Below are 13,670 nucleotides of genomic sequence, written 5' to 3'. Positions count from 1 at the left end.
CATTGTAGTAGGTCTACAAAAAAAAAAGGGGGGGTAGGTACCTTTTTGTGAGAGCTTTTCCGAAGATCAGGAGGGATGAATTGGGAAGGCTTCTCAGGGATCTTAAGCTTCTCAAAATACACAGCCGAGGCGTCAGATGAAATTTTACTTCACACCAAAGCAACAGAAAGAGAGAGAGAAAGAGAAAGACAAGAAGAACAAGAAGAAAGAGATAAAAATAAGAGAAGAAAGAAAGTATTTCACATCTACAGGAAGAAAAGAGAAAGAAGAAGAAAAAGGTGGATAATGAATAGAGAAGTTGAGTGTCATGATCTAGATCGACAAAGGGATCCATACCTTAGAGAGATAGTTAGATAGATAGAAACAAGATAGATGAATACAGATTTACGGTAGACAGGTCTGGATGAGGTGAAACTGTATGGAGACGATGACGGAGAAAGGTCTGTGGGTCTTGCTCTTGTCGATATGACTGAGAAGGATAAGAAGGTAGTCTTTCCATGCACACCATCTTTCTACGCAAAGATACGCCGAGCTGTAAGCAGCGACCAACATATACCAGAAACGCATAGGTCTAGCGACAGACACATACATCTGTATATATGTATGTATGTGTGTATGTAGATGCACATGTATGTGTATATGTATCTATGTATGTATGTGTACGTGTGTATATGTATCTATGTATGCGTATGTATGTATATGTGTATATGTATCTATGTATGCGTATGTATGTATATGTGTATATGTATCTGTGTATGCGTATGTATGTATATGTGGATGTGTATGTATGGATGTGTATGACTATATAGTAGATGCTATGTATGTATGTATGTAGGTGTAGATGTACCTGTTAAGAGCGGAGATATCCATGGGAAGCTGCTCGTCAGAGAGGGCGTGAAGAATCTCCAGCGCACAGAAGTAGAGATAGTCATCCATCGCCTGTCAAGCACGAAAGAAAGAAAGAAAGACAGGGGAACGACACAACTTACATACATACACACACATGCAAATAAATACACCTTACACAAAGAGAGATCGACAGAGGAAATACAGATAGATAGATAGATTAAAGATAGATAGACTGGAAGTAGATAGACGATGCAAGATCCATGATAGATAGCACTGCAGGTCTACGGACGTATGTGGTGAAACACGAGGCTGCTGAACGGTGTATGTACAGATGCATGCATGGGAGAGACACGTAACAAAACATACAGAGGGGAGAAGAGAGAGAGAGAAAAAAGAGAAAGAGAGATAGAGAAGGACAATCCGAATCAAGCAAGGAGAATTTCGTATCGATCGGTCAGTTAGAGTGTGTGTATGGGTACTGTGGCTCTGCGTGGAATTCTTGTAGAAGCACACACCACTGTAGACCCCTCTGTATACATACATAGATAGACACGAGATAGACAGATAGATGGAGACACAGATCAAGACAGATAGGTAGATACATTCATTCAAGGGAGACACAGCGGTAGATAGGTAGATAGATAAATGATCTCTATTAATTAGTCATAAATGCGAGAAAATGTGTGATGTGGGAGATGCACTAGTAATAGCAGTAGTGATGGGAACAGTAGCACTTCTAGCCTCCCTCTTCCTTCTCTGCACCGTCGCCACCGATTGACGTATGTATCTATATATATATATATATATGTATATATATATCTATCTATATATATGTATGAATATGTACGCCTTTGATGTATAGGTGCATGGGGAGGGAATGTGACCTCAGTTGAGAGTGAAGGGACACCAGGAGCTTCTTGTTGCTGCGGCGCTTCCTCCTCCTCCTCCTGCTGCTGTAGTCGTAGTAGTTGCTCCTTGTTCTTTTCTTCATTTCCCTTCCTATCATTTAGATCTCTCTCATCATCTTCTTCTTCTTCTCCTTCTCCTCTATCTTCGTCACTATGTCTCTTTTCAGCTCGATCTGAGTCTTCATCTCTCTCTCCTTCTTCTTCTTGTTCTCCCCCCCCATCCTGTCGCTCTTCCTTAACACTCCGACCTCCATCGTCTCTGTAGTTATCCCTTCTGTCTACACCTTCTTCTCCTCGTCTTTCTCTCTCTTCTTCTTCCTTTCTCTCCTTTCCTATTCCCCATCCATCGTCTTCAGCATCGGCATCTTCAGCAGCCCCTGAGGTGTCTACTTTGCCATGGCTCCCTATGCTACTTCGGCTTTGTAGACACGGAGCTAGCCGCCCCTGAAATGATGATGGAGATGAAGGAAGATCCGCTTGAGGCCGTACAGATTCAGCTGGAGTATCGAAATCATCTTCCTCTTCTTCTCCACCTAGAATCTCTTTAAGTGTGAAAGAAGAATTTGGAGATGTCTCGGGCCCAATCTGCCTGAGAAGAAAGAAGAAAAAGGCGTTATATAAAAGAAGACAGGGAGCAGGAATAGACACCCACATAGATACACCCTCGTTAGAACGACAAAGTTAAAGATAGATAGATAGATAGATTAAAGATAGATAGATAGATAGATTAAAGATAGATAGATAGATAGATAGATAGATTAAAGATAGATAGATAGAGCAAAGCCAGACAGATAGAGTAATGATGGACAGATAGACAGATACTTGCTTTGCCAGAATACGTAGATTTGTAACTACCATTTTGGAGACAGTTGCTCCTTCTGCTTCTTTTTCTTTTTGACCCTCCTTCATTTGTAGACGTCCATCTGCTAGGTGTGTTTCAACTGAAGAGTGTCTGTACATCCCCCATGCTGCTTGAACGAACGACATCGCAGCTCCGCTACGACATACGCAGGAGCAAGAAGAACCCTAATCCCCCGATACATCCGTGCAAACTCACACATACATGCACATGCATGCGTTCATATTTATATTGAAGTGTGTATTAGACATGTTCATGTGGGTACATACCATAGGCCGTCTGCAAAGTGATGGAGAATCTCCACTGCCTTGCCTTTGCCGCCGAGATGGTGAAGAGAACCCGCAGAGACCACACTACGCCCCACAGCAAAGGGATACCTACAGACAAGCAAAAGAAAGAAAGAAAGAAAGAAAGAGAAAGAGTGAGAAAGAAAGAAAGAAAAAATAGGATAGGAGGGCACAGAGAAGAGAGAAGAACAGTGAGAGAGGAAACGAGAGAGAGAGAGAGAAGAGAGCAAGAGAGTGAGAGAAGAAAGAGATATCGACGGGAGTGAAGAGAAGAAGAGGGAGATAAAGAGAGACGCCCCATTTGTCTGTGCAGAGAGATGAAGCTAGGAAAGAGAGTGAAGAGGAAAAACGAGTGAATGCGTCAAGAAGAGATATGGCTAGACAGAGAAATCGATCGATGGATCGCATGCATGCAGGCCTTTGCATGTATTTATCTATCCAGTGTTGATCCTATTTCTCTCTAGGCATATCTCATCTCTCTTGATCTATCCTGACAGAAATAAGTGAAAAGAACAGACACCTAAGCCTTTGTATGTGACCTTGCTTCCTCCTCGTATTTCACTATTTCTTCTTCTTGGTAATGTTCTTTTTCTTTTCTTTCTTCATACATGACCTTGTCTTTCTTATCTCTCCTTCTTCTTCTTCCTCTTTTCTCTTTGCTTTCTCGAGATAAAAGGATCTCCACACAAGTCGATAAGTTCCAAAGTTCCTCCCTAACACGCTTTTCCACCAAGTCTGCTGTATGTACACCTCAGATCAACCAGTAAGGAGAAAAGAAAACTCAACGTCTCCCTCTAAAACTCCCCCCCCTGCATGCATCCACATACACACACATCCCTACATACATACTCATACATACACAAATACACATACAAATCTACCTATGTGAAATCTCCTTTATTTCTTTTTTTTTGAAGAGTTATTCTCCTCTCTTTCTTTCTTTCTTCTTCACTGGACTTTGATCAAGCGCCCTCTATCATTCGGCCCTCTTCAATCCACTTATCTATCATCCTGGCCTCCTGAACCTACAGACATCCTCTCTCTCCTCATCTTTCTCCTCCCTATCACCCTATTGATCTCTCTATCCTTCTCTTCTTCTTCTTCTTGTTCTCTTTCTTGTCCTTGTGTCTTCCTCGCCATCTTGTTTCTTTCTTTCTTTCTTTTTGTGTGGGTCTGACCTGTTGCCTACAACCCGAATAGACCAGAGCTCTTGGAGTTCAATAGGCAAGGCAGGCCCTCGGGTATCAGATCGATTGGTCTTTGCCCCGAACTTTTCTTCGCATCGGATGGTAAGAGGGAGAAGAATCCCCGGCAGCATAAGATCAGCTCCCCGCAGGATGAAAGAAGAGACTGGACTGTGGATGACGAAGGAAGGAAGAATCTCAGGAACTCGCCATAGTGCATACACCTGAGGAGAACACGAAGAAAATGAAGAGAAAGGAAAGGAGAAAAGAAGAGTAGGAAGAGAGGGGGGTAAATAGATAGATAGAGAAAGAGAGGAAAAGAGATGTGTGGTTTGATGTATGCTTGAGCAAAGAGATTAAGTTGGGAGGGAACGGATGGAGATAAGAGGGACAACAACGATGAGGTGGGAAAGCTGGCGAGAAAAGAGATAGATTAAAGAAAATTACATAGATAGATAGATAGATTAAAGATAGATAACCATAGAAAGATAAATTGAAGATAGGTAGATGACGGTAGAAAGACAGAAAGAGAAAGATAGAATGGGGATAGATACATAGGTCGATAGAAAAAAGGGTAGGTGTCTCTACACCTGTGTAGGTCAGATTGTAGGTAGAGTTGGAGAGGGTGTATAGACACTGAGAGAGAGTCGGGAAGGTGGAATAGAGGAATATCCAGTGTAAGGTCAGATGACGATGAACTACCTGCTAGGTGGCATCAAACAAGGGGATGAAGGATAGATAAAGAAATGGATAAAGACGATAAAAGAGAAAGAGAGAAAGACAGAAATCTACAGATTTTGAGACATTGTCGTACACCTACAGATATATGGAGCACACACGTCTACATATGAAAAGATAAACTTCACTACGGGAAGGAGACAAGACAACACCCACATACACACATCACTCAACACAACATCAACCTGTATATCTATATAGATATATATCTATATATATATAGATATACATACATATGTATACATAGAAAAGTATCCTATATGTATATGTGTGCCTGTTCATACAGATAGATTCATAGGTAAATAGGAAGACAGAGCTTTGTCTAAGAGGTTTTTCATTCTCTTTCAAAGAAAAGAAAGAGAGAGGTGTCTATCTATCCAACTATCTATGTCTCTCTGTCTGTCTGTCTATCTGTCTATCTCTCAATCTTACTGAAGGAGATAGAAGTCCATTGACCTCGAAGAAGATAGGCTCCGATCTTGAGATATACACAACACCTCGATTACTCCCCGTTGGATTCAAAACGGGAGGTAAAAGAGAGGAAGAAGAAGAAGAAGATTTCTTTGAGGAGCTACTGGCCCCCGCGCTACTACTACTACTATTACTACTACCACTGCTTGTCGTAGTCAGGTGTACAGACAGCTGAAGCTTGGCGACCGAGAGCTCCTCTTTGGAGGGGAGGAGAAGGTCAAATTGCTCTTCCGTTAGACGGGGAAAGGCCTTTAATGCTTGCTCACGTAGTCTATCGCACCAAACAGCCGCATGCAGTGAGAAGAAAAAAAAATGGAAAGAGAAAAGTTTCAGAAGAAGAGTCGCATGCTTTCACTGGAAAGAATGAGGAAAGAGAAGGGAGCTCTATGGTGAGAGACGCCACGTGTTGTGGTAGAAGCAAATCGATACGAGTAAATGAGAGATCTACGCACAGATACAGGTAGATAGATGGATCAAAGATAGATAGATAGATTAAAGACGGATACATGAAAGATAGAAAGATAGAGGTTTAACTACACATTCATCTCCATAGGCCGTGGCATTTACTCTTGCGTAGAAGCAGCGGCAGGAGTAGAGTGGTCTTATTCACAGTACGTCTACGATTCGTGTCAATGATCGCATAGCAATCGAAAGACTCTCTCTCTCTACGTCGATATATTGAATATAGAGAAATTCCTTCACCTTGTATCTATACAAGTGTGTATCCCCTATGAAGGCTCGCGAGTACTTCACTCTTCCATATGCATGCATACAGCTTACTATATACCAAAAGTCACCCTTCTGCGCGCTATCGAGCTATCACTCATCTATCTAGCTAGCTTGACAGACCACAAGCCCTTCTCCATACACCCCTCATAGAAACAAATCAATTCCTTCCGCAACGCAATACATGTACGTCCGACACCTCATCTCTATATATACACATACACATGTGTGTACATATCTGCATATATACATGTAGATGAGGCTGTAGAGATAAGCAGAAGATGGGAGTCACATGCACGTATACATCTCCATCCATCCATCTATATGTCTGTATCCAGGAGGAATACTTATTACAGGCCTTACTAGTGAAGTTCTGAACATACCAAGACCCTGTCCATGGAAGTCGTTCCATACGCACATACACCCCCACATACACATATGTATAGACACATAGCATGCAGATGCACAGAAACGTCTTCATTCACCTGTATATACATATACACATCTATGTACATGTATACATAAAATATATGTATATGTAAGCGCTTGAACGTAGAATAGTACTGGCTACTATTCTTTTCGGCAGCACTATTATATATCTGTACATATATAGATAGATAGACAGAATCGATATATATACATATATATATGTGTACGGGTGCATGTGAAAAGATCATCTTACCTTTTCCTATCCTTATTGCCTAGGAGACTTTGCGTGCCCAGAGTGGCCTTCCTTCTAAACATGATGAAAACTACCGAAAGAAAGAAAGAGTGAGAAAGAAAGAAGGAAAGAGTGAGAAAGAAAGGCTGAAATACACCTCCTCCTAATACACCGCCTCAGGAGGTGTATTAAAAGAACTTCGCTTTTGGCGTGGTCGATAGTTCGCTCAAGACAAAAATCTAGATGTATATACGTATGTACGTCCCAAGTCAAGAGAGGGGATAGGCACAGAGAGAGAAAGAAAGAGGAACGAAGAAGAACGTAGAAGAGAGAGAGACAGAGAGAGATGTGTGAGCTGTATCAAAAAGCAGAGAGGAGATGTTGAAGATGGAGGGTGAGAGAACAAAAGGGAGAAGAGTCCCCTCGCGTTGATGGTGTATGGGATATTCCAAGGAAAGGGCGGAGGTGTATGTACACCTGAGAACGAGGAGGAGAAAGAAGTTTGTGGTGGTTTTAATCAAGTGAAACAAAAACGGGTGTTATAACCTTCTTTGCTCTCAGATTTTCTCTCATGAAAACAGAAGATCTTCAGGGGATGAAAGACGGAAAGAAAGGAACGGAAAGAAGGGCGTTAAGAGACAGAACGACAGGTGTTAACATGGTGTATGTACACCCTCTCTGTTTAGTCGACTTCTCAACGAGATACAGGGGAGGGGGGATAGAGAATTCTTACGAAGCAGATGGCTGCGATGAAAGAGACAAGCATGCAAGGAGATCTGACGTTCTTCGCACGAGGCTGTGTCTTGCTTTGAAGAGGCAACAGGAGGCAACCACGCAAAGAGAGATACCGAAGATAAAGCAAGGAGACAGACAGCAAGAAGCAAAGAAAGCAGGAGCGAAAGAAAGAAGATAGTTTCTCCTTTCTAGATTCCTATCAGAGCTGAGAAGTCAACGCGCCTCAGGTGAAATGCATGGATTTCTAGCGGGGTGGGCGTAGTAAAGTCGCACTTGAGAGGAGACAACGGCTTTTTGCATGCCCTAACCACGTGAGTCTTCCTTCTCGAGCCTTTCTCTCTCGGTGGATCTTTCAGGAAGGACGGCGGTGAGGCTAATAGTCCACAAAAGCAAGAAGGGCGATGAACATACAAGGAGATACGGGAGAAGGAAGATGGCGCCCCCAGGTCTTGTCTTGCAGTGAGACGGGAGAATGTAAGAAAGGAGATGATAAAGGATTCTATCTATTAGTTGAAGAGATCGGCATGAGAAGCCTACCGCCTAGCTAGATGATCTGACTAGAAGTGGAATGCCGAAAGGAGTTCTCGGCCGTGGATTCCTGAATCGGAGATAGGGGAGTCCTCCCTTATAGCAAAGAAGGCCACAGCAAAGCCGTAGACGGCCCCGTGTTTGGTCGAGATTCCTCACAGGTCTTTTGGAGGTATAAGATTTTCTTAGTGAATGATCTGACTCCTTAGTTAGAAAGGGTTTCCAACACGTGAGCATAGAGAAGTTTCGTGCTGACTTGTGTTTCACCTCTTCCGGCTCCCTGGTTCCTTGGGTTGGGGTGTACATACACCTCGGTTAGAATAGTAGATACAGAGATAGCCGGCCTCATCCCGAGAGCCTAGTGGTAGTAGGTGAGAGGAAGGACTAATCAACAAGAAACAAGGAAATGAGTCGTCCTCTCGTGTCTTTGACACTTTATCACTCTAATACACAGTCGTCTCCTCGTAGTTCTTGCTATTTCTCACGTCAGTAGGGTGCTTGGGTCTCTTTCCCGCGAACAGCAGCCCTCCGACGTCCCCCGTCCCCGTCACGTGCCATCGCGTGTTGTGCTCTCTCCTTGCGCTCTTTTCTGTCTCTCTCTCTGCTGAAATCTACTAGCTGATCATTACACCTACGACATCAAGGCTTCATTAGCCGATAGCTTCATATCCAACACAGCAATTACCATCTTTATCGGGCTTAGGGCCCTTTCGTCTGTCTATTCCTGTAGCTCCTTGAGAATCTCAGATAGAGAGAGTTGACTGACTATTCCAGAAAAGCATCCATCTCTACACTCGCATGCATAGGTCGTGCTGCATAAAAGTAACCTAGGTCCCCCTCATCCCGCGTTCTTCGTTCTTTTCTCTTCGGCAACTACGACCACTTCCACCGACCATCCCTCTCTTAGTGTTGTTCCTTGTGTTCCGGAGGGCAAACACCCTGCTACTGTTCTTCTTCATCTTGCTCCTTCTTTCTTTTGTCTGTCTGCGTCGCATCTTGGGTTTTCTTTTCTTGAATGAAACAGTCTCCTTCCTCTCCTGGCTGCTTTATTCTTGTTGCTACTATCTCTCTCCTCTTCTTGGAAAGTTTTCCTCGTCAGAAATCCATCATCTTGCCTTAGCGGTAGCAGTAGTAGTAGTAGTATCTCCCGCCGCGGTAGGAATCGCGAGATCTCTCCTTCTCTCCTATTGCCAGCTTCCCTACCTGCCCCACGCCGCGCGCAGGCAGCCTCGTCATCAAGAGAAGGAAAGGCCCAGGCGAAGAAAGGAAAAATACTTTCTTCTTCTTGCTTGCAGCACCCGTTGGAGTTCTAGTGTGCTTTTGAAGTCTTTCCTTCTTCTTTAGCAATTCTTTCGTCGTCTCTTTTTCCTTTTCTCCCCTGTTGCAGTGCTTTTCTTGCTTCTCTCAGCTTCTTGCTTCTCGTTGACAGACAATTCAGTCTTTTCTCTCTTCACCTTCCTGCGTCTTGTTGACAATTCCGAATCGACGACATCTCACTTCTCCGGGATTCTAAAAGGGTTCTTATTCTTCTTTACAACTCGACTCTTTGTTTCTTTTTCGTCCTTTCTTTTCCCTTCATTCCTCGTTTTCTTTCTCTCCCGACTTTCCCCTCTCATCAACGAGAATCTCTCTCTCTCTTTTTCGCCAAGAAACTCTTGAGCGTATTCACTTTTCTTCGTCCTTCTGCTACATTCCATCCTCTCTTCTCTTCTATCTTCTTCTCGGGAACTTGCTTCTTCTCTTCTCCATCTCTCCTTTTCACTTGGACTTCCCTAGTCGGCCACGATGCGTCGGGGAGGCGAAGATACAGAAGGAAGGAAGGTGTATATTGGTAAGGACAAACCGGACCAAAAAGAACACATATCTTCTCGGGAAAAGACATCTCTATCTCTCAGTCTATGTGTTTAATTCCCTGCTGACTGACTGAAAGAAAGAGAACGAAAGATCTTGTCTTCGTGGGACGTCCTCTGCCTTAGTTTTCCTGTATATCTATCTATGTGTCTGTGTGATGCATGAAGAAGGTCTGTCACTTCTCCCCCTTCTTCTGTCCTGCATGCATCGGAAGTTGTTTCATAGGAGCGTAGATGCCTCAAGGCTTATGAAAGGGGAGAGCGTCCTACCAAGGGAAGAGTGACGCTCCTCTCTATCTTCACGAGATATGCATATCTGCATAGTATTAGATCTGTTCCAGACGGTTTCTTGAACTTCATGTGTAGACGGAGAAGTTGTGTATGTCTCTTGCCTCTTATTCTTCTTCGTGTTTGTCTTTCTATGGGGGTCGTAGATATGTTACTCTTCAAGACGATGGAGATATGATACATAAAATGTATGAATCTTGTAGAGGGCACCCTTATGTGTCTCTTCTATGTATCTATATATCTCTTCTTCGCCAAGTCTCGTTTCTTTGTCTCTCTTTTCTCAAAATGTATAAGTATCTTTTCTCTCTTGTGTTGTCGCGTGTCTTCCTCCCCTCCTACCTCTCATGCAGTTGACCTGTATGTACCTACATCACACCCTGCACCTACGACTCCCCCATTCATCTGCTGGTCTCTCCCTCTTGAAGAGTGTCTATACACAGTAGATCCTCCTTTCTTCTATCTCTTATATTCTGTACATGTGTATGTATGCGGAGAGAACTTTTCATGAGGTCTCATAGGCCGCTTCACAAAGAAAGACAGAGACGATTTTCTTTCTCTTTCTATCGTCTTTTCTTCATTCATTCACAAGACATCTCGGGTGGTCCTTCTTCTCCGGTTCTGTAGAAGTCTCCTTTCTCTCACCCTCTGTTTTGCGCTTCTTTCTATTTGTATCTTCTTTCTTCTTCATGACGGATGTCCCTTCCTCCTGCTTCTTTCTCTCTATCTCTACTTGTCTCGGTGCATGCATGAAGGAAACGTTGTGTCTCGTCTCATCCTCTTTTCCATTCTCTCTTTCAACAGGAGGTTTAGAGGCAGATGTCTCAGGAGAAGAGCTCGAATCCGTCTTCAGCAAATACGGCCAAGTTAGCACTGTATGGGTCGCTCGCAATCCTCCAGGGTTCGCCTTCCTGGTAAGAAAGATACAGTCATCATCTTTCTTCTCTCTCTTTCCTTCTTTTTCTTATCTGTCTCGTTGATCTCTGTCTCTTCTTTCTTTCTTTCTCTTTATGGACGCACACGATGAACGGCTCCTCCCCTGTAGACTCCACCACGAATGAATAAGTGACACTTTTTCTCATGATGATCTTTCTTCTTCAATTGTGAATCGCTTCTTTCACGATAGACAGAAGAAGTTTCTTGTTTAGAGTAGATAGAGAAGAGACAGAGCTACGGCCTGTCCTTGTTGGGGAGGGTCATAGGGTGAGGGGTGGGTCTCCAGTGTCTCCTTCTGAGAGAGGAGGGGGTCTGCGGCATCTATTAGAGGGCTAGCTCGATCGTGAGAGACTCCTGATGATGGCAGTTATATCTTTATCCATAGAAAAGGATAAGCTTTTCTCTCCAAGTTGGTTTGTGCGGTGTCCAGTGAAGGTTTGACTATCTCGGCATCTTGGCTTGGCATTTTGATATGATTAAACGTCTTTCTTGTTTCGAAGAAAGTTGGAAAGAAGCAAAAGAGTTTCTCTCCTTTCCTATCGATCCGTTGACAGAAGGGGTGATGAGGAGAGAGAAGTTCGGAGGTGATTCGATTGATTGCTGTGGTGTATGTACACCTAACAGATGATTGATGATGTGGCTGTTCCTGTCTCTTTGCGATCTCCATTTGACACTAATTCTTATTTCTCTTCATTCTTTTTTTTTCTTGTGCTTTTCTGTGTTCCTTCTCTTTCTCTCGTTTTGATGGTGGCTCGATGGCAATAGACCTTCGCTGACTATCGCGATGCAAAGGACGCAGTAGCGGAGCTAGATGGATATCGATTTCGCGGCCGCCCGTAAGTATCGACTTGGTCCTCTTCTTTCCTTCTCTATCTTACTACACATGAATTCTCTATCGACCCTCATCACTACTACTACGACTCCTAGCACGACTACGTCTTTGTCTTCATGCGTGTTCTTTTCTTCTTTCTTTCTTTCTTGTTTAGTAACGGGTATATCAAAGTTGCTTTTCCCTAGCTCTCCCCTTTCTACCTCCCGATGACTTGCAGTCGTGTGTCTTCAACGGCTCTCGAGGGTCTCGTCAAAGAGAGAGAGAGAAAGGGAGAAGGGGGAGGTGTCTCTTTATCCTGGTCCCTTCTTCCTTCTCTCTCTTTTCGTTTCTTTCTTCTTCTCTCAAACGTGATCGCCTTACTGCTAGTGCATGTGTGTTGAAGTGTCTCTCTTGGCAAGGGTAAGGGACAGTTGCTTGTGTTTCTCTTTCTTTCTGTCTATTCTTTCTGTTGCTGTGAAGAAAAGAAGTTTCTCTCCACATAAGTCTCAAGGAATGCTGCTTTCATCTTTCAGTTAACAAAGAGACGTGGTGGGAGTTGGAAGATAGACTATAATGAATCGCTTCACTTTAATCGCTTCACTCCTCAGCGGAAGGAGAGGAAGAGGAGTGTTATGCACATACCTGTATAGATCGAGCTATATAGAGATATACAGAGGTGTAGAAGGTTCGTTGATGTAGAGGAAGAAGGTCAACGTCTATATGCAGAAGAATAGGATATGAAGAAGAGCAGCAACGCACTCTCAAGAAGACAAGTCAGTAAGATCACGGTATACCTATCTACCTATCTGTCTATCTATATATGTACTTGAATGTATGCATTGGGTACATATAGGACTGAAAGATTTCTTCGTTGTGTACAGAGAGAGAGCATGCATGCATGATGTATGTAAGTGTATGTACAGATGGTACATGAATGATTTCTGTAGACGCTTGTTTCTTTTCGCTCAGTTGGCCTTCGTGAGAAACAGACAGACAGACAGACTTCTTTCTTCTCTTCTTCACCTCCAGCTTCATTCCTTCATTTCTTCTTCTCCTCCACCACGTCCATCCCTTCTTTCTACGAAACGTTTATCTACTACTACTACTACTGATACCCTGCCTGCCTGCATCTTCTGTTCTTTCTTCTTCATCTTCTCCGTTCTTCTTCATCTTCTCCGTCGTCTATCTCGTAGGGCTCTTGGGCGGCCAGACTAATCATCCACCCTTCGCGTTATGCGCTCGCTTTCTTTCTCAGTCGTTACGTTGTTGGAGAAACAGAGAGAGAGAGACAGACAGATCGATAAATCAATAGATAAAACGTCGATGCATGCAGACACTTTCAAGCACCTTCGCCATGTGATCTTGTAGACCCATCTATTTGTTCGATCATTTGTCTGTCTCTTGGGTGATTGACTGGTCGTCTTCTTGAAGATTCTCGCCATTATCTCAAAGGTGTTTACTATCATGATTTCTTTCATCCTCACGGATGTCTTCAGTTACAGTCGTAGTGGGGGATGGGGTGTACGTACACCCGAAGGGCCGCATGCGGAGCAGTCGCTGGGTTGTGTCTTGTGTCTCGCCGTGTCTCTCATTTCTGATTGATGATGATCTTTCCTCGATGAGACTACGCTGTTGTTCTTTTCATGCAGTTTCTCTTCTGTCTGTCTTCCTCACTTTTCATCCCTCTCTCCTACCCATCACTCCCCCGTTCAGGTGTACATACACCCACGTCCTCGCACGCGTCCCGGAGAAGCCTTCAGATGATGTTTTTCTCCATCATTCCTGTCTTGACTTTCCTCGTGTATGTACACCATATCCATTGTTGTGGTGTACATACACCTC

General features: G+C 43.6%; 2 protein-coding genes across 2 annotated transcripts; one reads left to right on the top strand and one right to left on the bottom strand.

Annotated features, from left to right (window-relative positions):
• Positions 1-42: 42 nt before the first annotated feature.
• CSUI_003907 (translation initiation factor sui1 protein) lies at positions 43-7,667 on the bottom strand (the record flags this gene model as incomplete). Its single annotated transcript, XM_068064102.1, has 7 exons — positions 6,705-7,667; positions 5,258-5,567; positions 4,082-4,311; positions 2,886-2,993; positions 1,734-2,346; positions 848-939; positions 43-147 (listed from the first exon to the last, which is right to left on the bottom strand). Coding segments are annotated over exons 1-7 (1,518 nt in total), but the record flags the coding sequence as incomplete, so codon positions are not given.
• A 1,207-nt stretch (positions 7,668-8,874) lies between these two features.
• CSUI_003906 (uncharacterized protein) lies at positions 8,875-13,577 on the top strand (the record flags this gene model as incomplete). Its single annotated transcript, XM_068064101.1, has 4 exons — positions 8,875-9,777; positions 10,886-10,995; positions 11,783-11,853; positions 12,798-13,577. A coding segment is annotated over one exon (414 nt), but the record flags the coding sequence as incomplete, so codon positions are not given.
• Positions 13,578-13,670: the final 93 nt, after the last annotated feature.

This window comes from Cystoisospora suis (genome assembly GCF_002600585.1).
Source record: "Cystoisospora suis strain Wien I chromosome Unknown contig_1759, whole genome shotgun sequence".
Taxonomy (NCBI): domain Eukaryota; phylum Apicomplexa; class Conoidasida; order Eucoccidiorida; family Sarcocystidae; genus Cystoisospora; species Cystoisospora suis.
Note: the sequence above shows the minus strand (reverse complement) of the source record. Positions and strands in the feature narration are given on the sequence as shown.